At 36.8% G+C, this 9,707-nt stretch overlaps 1 protein-coding gene across 1 annotated transcript; it reads left to right on the top strand.

The window, feature by feature from the left end:
• Positions 1–7,227: 7,227 nt before the first annotated feature.
• On the top strand, positions 7,228–7,919 carry LOC110370150 (cuticle protein 16.5). Its single transcript, XM_021325882.3, is given in 4 exon segments — positions 7,228–7,388; positions 7,478–7,808; positions 7,811–7,873; positions 7,876–7,919. Coding segments are annotated over 4 exon segments (441 nt in total). The 5' UTR covers positions 7,228–7,370; the 3' UTR covers positions 7,905–7,919.
• The last annotated feature ends 1,788 nt before the right edge of the window (positions 7,920–9,707 follow it).

Below are 9,707 nucleotides of genomic sequence, written 5' to 3'. Positions count from 1 at the left end.
CCTACGACTCTAACGGTACTTTAAACGCTTGCTCAGTTAGATGTATTTTTAATTCTAAACACACGTTATGTTCAAAACAGTAATATTTCTGATAGGTCTTGATACTTTATCATTTACTATTAGTTCAGAGAGTTTTACAGGAATAAGAAAGGAGATATTTTCAAAAATGCAGAATCTTTGCAGGTGTTTCTTGTTTTCAGAAAATTCACCCAAAGTATGTTAGTAGTTAAATATCAACAAGATGTGGTGTTTCTGTAACTGTAACTGTAATCATCATTTCTTCTATCGTTTACATCTAGTAAACCATTTTATTTCATTAAAAATCTTTATATAAAATATTTTTGCTTCTAAATTTTATTCTGTTACATTAAACTATAATAATGAAAGTTTTTTTCTAAATGTATCAAGGATCAAGACATCGCAAGCGGCATACAGGCGTAGTTAATATAGGTTGACTAAAATTTATTTGTCCATACATGAAAATTGCCTACTCAATGCTTGCTAAGGAGGGCAGGGCGTTCTCAATGACACTATTCTATGCCACACGGTCAGCTGACTCGTTATCATTTCATATCACCATGACAACACTTAATTATACCATACATGTTTAGATCTAGTGTCAATTACCGCAGTATACGTTAACTTTAAACGAGATTTTAATCAAATAATGTTGTATGATCAAGTGGTTTTGTACAACTAATACGATCTAATAAATAAATATACAAACTCGTTTCGTTAATAGAATCAAAATGAAACATTCAATTCAAACCTCTTTACTTCAAAATTGAGTTATGGAACCTGTTTTTAACGTCAATAAGGGCCACTTCAAGTCATTTTTTGTTTTTAAATGTAAACAAATACAATAATGACGTAAAACAACCTATAAATAACATATGAACGTTTTAATTACCAAAACAAATGGTAATCTTCTTTTAATTAAATTGTAACGTAAAACAAGTTATTTACGTAAAAAAACAATAAACGTAATAGGAAGTTCAAGCGTCGTTTTATCAGGCCTAATTAAGTACAGTTTCAATGAATAATAATATTGTTATAGACCTTATACAGGTACATACATGTTTATTGTAATAAAATAAATAAGGAAATAACGTAAAACTTTATAAATTCAAATTCATAAAATATGATCTTTTGTTCTGGCAGTTAATGACTTAAGTATGTAGAAATTAATAAAACACAAACTATATAATATTATGATACTACCTTCCTTGTGTAGAAAGGAAGTTAATTTCCGGAACTAATTGATAAGTGTCGACATCCAGTCTAAGTGCAGGCGAATATCAATAAGTTTACGCGAAGACATTTGCATTATTAAACGATATCTAGTGTCTAAGGTTCTTTAATGATGGTTGTAAATATTCTCTTGATTTGTTGAATTTACGCATAGAGACAAAATATTTATGCTTTTCTATTGTTTATTTTTTAAAGTGCCAACAATATGCGAAGTGCCAAGCGACGCATGGTTAAGTCGATCTATCAATCTATCAGCTATAGCTTCTGTTTGTTATAATCTAATCTGTTTCTAGCATATGGTACATATTGTTTAAATTAATACCTACCTATATGTATTAATTAACTGCCTCGTTAGTCTAGCTGACGCAAGCGCGGCTGCTGAGCACGAGGTCTCGGCTTCGATTCCCGGGTCCTGCATAGTATGTCCTGTCCTGTCCTGTCTCCTTACATGAGAACAGCACCGCGGACGATAATTGGCTAGGAGGACATCAAATAATACAATCAATTCAAGTGCATTTTTGAGTAATGGCGTTCTCATCAAGTTTAAATATATTGATAGATACGGACACTTTTCATATATCCATAGTTTATATTCCTGACTATGTAACATAGTAATTGAATTATAGTAACATGTGTAAGTAAATTCAGGTACAATTAATGTATCGCTCATGATTTCATGACGCATTTAGGTCTGTTTTGATTTGAATATAATTTAGAGTGTACATGAATTTATGTTTGCCGGTATGTTAAGCTTTATTAACGGGAATAACGGGTCATACCGCGGTACTCGGGTACTATGAAAGGTAAAACTACATTTTAGTTGGATATCCGTTTTATTGATTGCAGTCTGATATCTAATTGGAAACAAAACATGTAAAATTAGTATTTGTGCGTATTATAATGAAAGCTACATTGTCCCCGAGTAACATATTTTATCCGGGTACGGTCAGTAGTTCTCTTAAATGTATACATTTGTATAAAACTAGTGGCTGCCTGGCCGTTCCACTCGCCACACGCCGTTCTCGCAAACAACACATTGAACATTGAAAGAATTTTTCAAATCGGTTCAGTAGTTTTGGAGGCTAAGGGGTAAAATAAATAAAACCATCTTTCCTCTTTATTGTAATGGAATAGATTACACACATTTTCAAAAGTGTCTTGACTTCTCGTATTATTAATCAATATTTCTAGGTTCTTTACAAAGACCATGTAAACTTAATAATAGAATGTAATCTAGATCTTAACTTATAAAACTGTTTTAAATTCCCGTCTATTTTTATAAAGTATTAAATAACTTCAATTATGTGTCACAATCGGTGTCTCAACCTTGTGCAGTTGGAATTGAATCGTATGACACATTCTACTGCACCATTACTAAGAATGATATAAGTTAAGGTGGATGCACATTTATACGAACCGAAACCCGAATGAATTGAGTATTAACGAAATTCGAAATAAAACTTTGACTTCAATATATACCTTAAACGTTCTCCTAATAAGTCAAGCAAATATTCTGAAAACCGCATCAAATTAGATGATCGAGCACAAACATACCTACATTCAAACATAGATTACTTAACTTACGTTTCAAACTGAGAATCTCCTTTTTGTAGTCGGTTAATAGAAAAAATTATCTAATTCTGACGTTTAATTTATGTTAAATCTTAAAAATTCTACCTACTAAAATTGTCAGAATGTCTAGAATTGATTCGGCAGCGATTCGGCTTACAAATACGATGAATTCTTTTCGAGACATTTTCAGCTCGAATAAATGCGCGCTCACCTTTAAATAGAGTTTATAATTAATTATATTTTTTGAGTAAATCAAAACTTTTGTATTAAACAAGAACAATATGCGTCACATTATTTTTTAATTAAAATTAATGGCTTAACATACGTCATACATTACAATAGTTTTATAAGAGGTTTCATATCTGATGTTCAAAATAGATAACAAAATAGATCCTCTTCAAACTTTTTGTTAAACTTCTGATTACACGACCAAAATAAAGACTAACTTAAACTTAGAATTAGCCGACCTTCAACTTATATAAAAGTTTAATTATTATCAAATACAATGGATTGGCGAACCAGCTCTCTTTTGTTACCAAGTTAACGCAAAACCAAAGTCAGCTAAACTTGTAACAACAGAAATAGAATTCTTTTATTCGCACAGAAATACTCGCATTTTATAATTAGTACCCGTGATCATTATTGCGGTCTGCTATTTTAAAGTAGGGTTTGCGAGATAAATATTTATTTTGGTTTTTCTATAAGTGTGCATAGTCTTCTGTAAATAAACGAGGAACTAGTCATATTAAGATGGTCACCCATCCAAAGACTGACTGCGACAAGGGTTGCTTAACCTTGTGAACATTCAAATTTTGCGGCTGTTACTTAGAACTTAACTGATTAAAACTGTTTTCTAATAAATTAAAAATCACTGACCCATATCTCGAATTATCTGCATTTAAGTTCACACAAGCATAGTAAATGAAAATCATTAATTTGTGCCCATAGGCTATATACCATACTTCGCGTAAAATATTGAGACCATTTATTACCATAGTAAGTGGGTCCTAAGCTACTGATAACGATAATCTGTGTTGATATGTCGGACAAGTATCTCGTGCAAACAGGTGTGAATGCAGCGAAATAATTAATTTATCGTAATTTTAGTTGTACACTGTAGTTGGAGACTAGCCACCTGACATCTGTACCTTAGGGTGCGTCTACACGAGGCATGCTGGAGCAAGTTAACAAGACAAGAGCACGCGGGTGGGTATTTTGCTTTCGTAAATGCGCGAGTCTTGAACCCGTCCGTCACGTATTTAAATGCATGTAACCTGCGCATATGCCTCGATATGCGCAAGCTACTTGCACTGTGTAGATGCACCTTAAGCCCAAGTTCACTAACTTAAATACGTCAGTTTTCTTAAAATAACTCCTAACTATGAATTTTCACTTTCAAGTTTCAAAGTAATCAGTTGTTTTAGGAAAAACTGTTGTTTATTTTGTCGGTGAAATTGGCCCGTAGTTTAATGCCCATGCAAGTTTAATCTGTTTATGTTAATATGATTCAGTTTAAATTGCAAAGCACCTACTGAATTACCGGTACAGCGATATAAGTGTAAGATTTGAACTATTTATGATATGGATCTGGTACATATAGCAAATTATTGTATGTCTAAAGTCATGTCCAGAAACAGACAGATATGGGTTACGTTATTGCGTCAATTTATTCCTAGCACATGTGCATTGGAAATCTGAAAGAATGTGTTGTAAGTGAAATTCTAACAGTTCGCATTTGATGAAGACGAATCTGGCGCTCACTCACACATCAAGAAATTAATTTTAAATAGTTCAAATAATATATAGATATAGTTATGGTACCAAACCTTAAATCTTACTAACTATAATTTGACATAGATACTTTGGTCAGTTGATGTGTGAAAAACTTTTGAATGTATTGCCACTCCAGTCCGACCCATTGTTACGTAGTATGTTTGTGCTTATTGCATTTTCATGTTATTGTATTTCTGTACATGCTTATTGCATGACTAATCAGCGAAATATAAGACGTAGCTATAAGTAGGTAAATAAGTATCTACTTTTAAACCTTGGAGACACTGTAAGGTCGGGATTCTTATTGACAATACCTGTAATTTTCCTTTGACTTATTAGATATACCTTTCTACTTATTGGAATATCGAAATGTAAGTATATGTCGATCAGGATAATTCTCCATATTAACGTCCTTCAATTTATACCCTTGACATTGAAATTATATATAGGTAAGTATGTTTTTAACTCGTTAAGGAATTTTAGACGGATTCGATTTCCATGAATGTTGGTACATACTTATGTAGGCGGGTAGGTAGGCTATTTTAGTTTGAAAAGAAACCATAATAATTTGTAGTTCTTCTTGGACTCTTATAACGAAACTAGTTATTAAATTCATCCTATGTTCCTATGAGTAACTAAGTATGTTATGAAATGGCATTATTACCTAGTAAAATGTTTCTTTTCTAATATTCAATGAAGTACTAAACTAGAAACAAAATCCAACGAGTTTAACATACGTAAACGTTACACACTTATAAAGACATTTTAGAGGTATCATAGTAACTATTGTGAAAGAAATTAAACCAAGTAGATAAACAATAAAAGAAACCCTTGGGGAAACAAAACTTGTGCACGTAGACTAACTCACGTAAGTACAAAGATATGTCTTTAGTTTGCCTTTGCTGTGCACCTACAGTTGCTGGTCAGCGTCTAATCATTAATCAACGCGAGGCGTATTGCAAACACACGTGTGGCAAGGAGTTTCAAAATCAAACACAAGCTATGTATAAATTCATATATCAAAATAATACATAATACAATTAACTAGGAAGCATATAATCTGAGCAAGTCACTAGGCAATGATATCACCAAATTCGTTTATAGAATGTATGGGGCGGATAAGTATCTGGCGAAGTATGGTGCGGAGGGGGCGACGAGGGGAGCGGGGGCGGCGACGTATGGGGCAGCTGCTACGTAGGGAGCTGTTACGACGGGGCAGCCACGGCGTGGTTCACGGCGTGCGCTGAGTATGAGCTGGCGTAGGGAGCCACGTACGCCGCGGGAGCGACTGCTGGGGCTACCAGAGCGGCGGGAGCAACCACGCCTGCGCTGGCGGTGGTGATGGCGAGGGCGAAAACAACCTGTAACAAACATCAAATTAGCTATTGTAAATCAAATTTAATATAGTAATTCAGACTGCCTAAATTGTTGATTGCCTTTAGAACTTAAGTAGGCGTGAAAGTCAACTATAGTGCGTATCCTAAGCAACAATATTTGTTTCGCATTACTAGTATTTCCAATAGACAAATGGGGTGAAACATTCGAAGATTTCTTTGGATGCCTCGGAGCAACAGCATGATAACTCATGTGACTTTCGAACGCATTAAAGCAACATGGCGAATAATGTGACCACCTTAACAATGGAGTAGGTACTTGTTTTGCACAAAGTTACTTAAGAGTTATCGGAATTTCAAGAATAGAAAACAAAATGCACTAAATTCACGATTAGATAAGTTTGAAACAAAACACTCACAACGAATTTGGCGATCATTTTGCTTGGGTTGTGTGACTGCTCACTAGTGATTACACTGAAAAATCCAATGGACTGTGCCGTCTCCTGGGCATCGTCGCGTTTTATACTACTGTTGATTTCGTTGAGCAATACAATGGACGAACCACGCATGGCTTAGTAATGCGCAGGACATCGCCACTGGCTCGCGGTTGATTTTGACCCAGACTTGGTTGACGGACCGAGCATTCTAATTTGAACTCTGTGCATACCAATTTCACTGTGCCTTATGTAACTGTCAAAAGGGAAATTCGCTTGAACGTTACAAACATTGTCATACACATAATTGCATGTAAGGGGAAATCTAATTGTGTTACGTGTCTATGATTGGAAGTAGTCTAGAAGAACTCAAATTGCGGAAAATCTTTGATATAGGTCTTTCATGACTTATTTTGAAAGAAAATCGGTCAGTGAGATCGTATGTAGCAAATGCACAGTATACATAAATTAATAATGTTCGATTCTGGGTAATTGGTGCTTGTTCCAAGTTAGGTAATTAGTTTTAATTATAATCATATCATAGTGAGATAACTTGCATTTGCTTCGCTTAAAGTGCGTAACCTATTAGACGTATTCGTTTTGTGAAGGATTAACTGTATCGTCAAATACTGTTTTAATCAATTATTCACAAATTCACATCACAATAATACAGTCATCTTCATAATGGTACCCATCCTTTAATTTTCTAATTTAGAGTAAAGTCTTGTTCTACATTATCTGGCTTCTTCGTATTCACACGCCTTGCAGCAGAAATTGCACATTGGCAAAGAAAAAGTTTCACAACCAAAAGTTTGCCAATGTGCTCCATTTCTCCGCGCACGCCTCCGCGAATCCCAATTGACCGGCCGCAATACGTCAAATGTTTATTTGGTCAAACGGTATCTGAATCACAATAAACAAGGTATAAAAAGCCAATACTTTTTTTCGATAGGCACACTACACATCCTCTTTTCGTTAAGGAAGGTCTACTACCAAATCACGCAAGATGTTCTCTTTCAAATCTGTGAGTACATAAAAAATATTTTAAAATTGCCATTTAACGGGTTTTCTATAGAATGTGTTTCACATATTAATACACTTTTCGCTTTATAGATCGTGCTGATCGCTGCGGCTTTCACCATTGGAGCGGAATGCAGTGGAGTTGCGGTACCAGCTGTAGCGGCCGCACCATTAGTAGCCCCGGCAGCCGTAGGATATGCTCACGCTGTGCCTCAAAACATCCCACCTTACGCAGCGCAGGTCAGCGTGGTTAGTAAGGCACTTAACCCTGTGCTTGCTGCGCCTTTCGCTGCACCTTACGCCGCTGCGCCTTACGCTGCGTACGCCGCTGGGCCTTACGCAGCCGGACCTTACCTCGCGGGCCCTGCGCCTGTCCTGCCCGGCCCCTACGCCGCTGGATTGGCGGCCCCTGCCTACGCCGCTGGTTGCCGGCTCCCTATGCCGCCGCTCCTTACCCTTACGCCGCGTCTCCACTGGTGCGCGCCGCTCCTTCGGTTATGCCCCAGCATACGTACGATAGAATAGAAGAGAACACTCGACTGACCTTCCTATAGAAAAGACGTGAATCAAAGATTAGATTTAATGTTTTTATACTTTTTATATGAAATATATGTTGTTATAAAATTATGTGTGTGTTTGCATTGTTATACCAAAATACCAAATAACATGAATTATGATAATCTGCTTCCTAATAACAACATTTTTACCTATTAAACTTGGTATTACTTAAAAATATGGGAACGTTTTGATTACTTTGTCGAAGAATCAAGTAAAATGTCAATGTAAATCCTACAAGTAAAATGACTGCGAAGTCGGTTTTACCTATAAATACAACATATTTAATAACAAAATAACAATTTACCTACTTCTATTTAGTTTGATGCAGTTGCTTAATTAAATAAGTAGTAGTATCAGTTCGAAGAGGCGCTTAATTTCTGAAAATCTAGATTTTAAACATAATTTCAATCAGTATGATTGGAATAGTTCAACGTTTGAGATAGATCTATTATCTAATTGAATTGCGACCTAGATACCCTCTTCAGTTGTCGTGGAAAGCTCCTGTCATCGGATCCTGACAAAATAATCTTCCCCGCTTCCAATTGACCCTTCGATTAGTCGGATATTGAACTCTTAGGGTTAAGCTATCGTTCGACACTCTGCCTTGCTTAGTGCTATCAAAATAATCAAAAGTGTGCCAAACGCCACGTGTTTCTCGTTGCAAAATTATAAAAATGTATTCAACACAGTTTGAAATGAGGGCGCGGAATTAATTGCATTTTCCCTTTGAGTGTTTCCCTTGTTTGCAATCTGCATCAAGATCTATTAATTAAACAAACAACACGTTTATTTCTAGAGAATATTTAAAATATTTTTCAAAGTGTTCAGAACCTACATACTTTTTAAATTGTTATGTATCTGAGGGAATTGATTCATCTATAAGTTCAAAAGTGAACCTTAGCTATTGTTTTAACGAGTTTTATGACAATTTAAAAATATATAAAGGAATATATCAAATGGAAATAAAAGCACTATTTAATAAATTTTCATAATTTATTTACAAAATTTGGTATAAAAATGACTACATTAACTAGAAAACAATCATTACACTATATTACAACTAAACAAGACTAGATTCATTTCCACGCAAATTGTTTAAAGGCGGGCGCTGGGCCATAGGGTACAGGAGCGAAGGGGATACACTGATGGGAGCCCTGGCTACAGCCACAGGCGCGGGAGCGAAATTAGGAGTGAACAGCGGAGCTGGCTGCGGCACTCCTACAGGCCTCACGATGGGAGAGAACGGAGCGGCTGGCAATGCAGGTACTGCACGAGCAAAACAGGAGCTGGAGCGAAAGCAGGGGCTATCCTAGGATATACTGGGGCAGGGAATACGGGAGCAGGGGCCGGGAAGACTGGTGCAGGCGCGGGGAAAACGGGAGGAGGAGCAGCAAAGACGGGAGCTGGGCAGGGAATACAGGTGCTGGTGGTGGGAAAACAGGAGCCGGAGCTGGGAAGACGGGCGCGGGCGCTGGGGCTGCGAATACTGGGGCCGGAGCTGGGAACACTGGGGCCGGAGCTGGGAACACCGGCGCAGGGGCTGCGAACACCGGAGCTCGTGCAATCGGAGGAGGTAACGCCACTGGCGCAGCCACAGCGTGTATAGACCTTACTCCGTTGGGAAGTTGTAGAATGGTGCATACCGCACCACTGACAAGGACTTGAAGGCAGGAGCGATGTGACCGATGCCACTAGCACTGCAGCTAGCTATGATGGCGATGGTAGAAATGACCTGAGAAAGAAAAAGAATTATTAATATTTGTTC

Source organism: Helicoverpa armigera, chromosome 11 (genome assembly GCF_030705265.1).
Source record: "Helicoverpa armigera isolate CAAS_96S chromosome 11, ASM3070526v1, whole genome shotgun sequence".
Taxonomy (NCBI): Eukaryota; Metazoa; Arthropoda; class Insecta; order Lepidoptera; family Noctuidae; genus Helicoverpa; species Helicoverpa armigera.
Note: the sequence above shows the minus strand (reverse complement) of the source record. Positions and strands in the feature narration are given on the sequence as shown.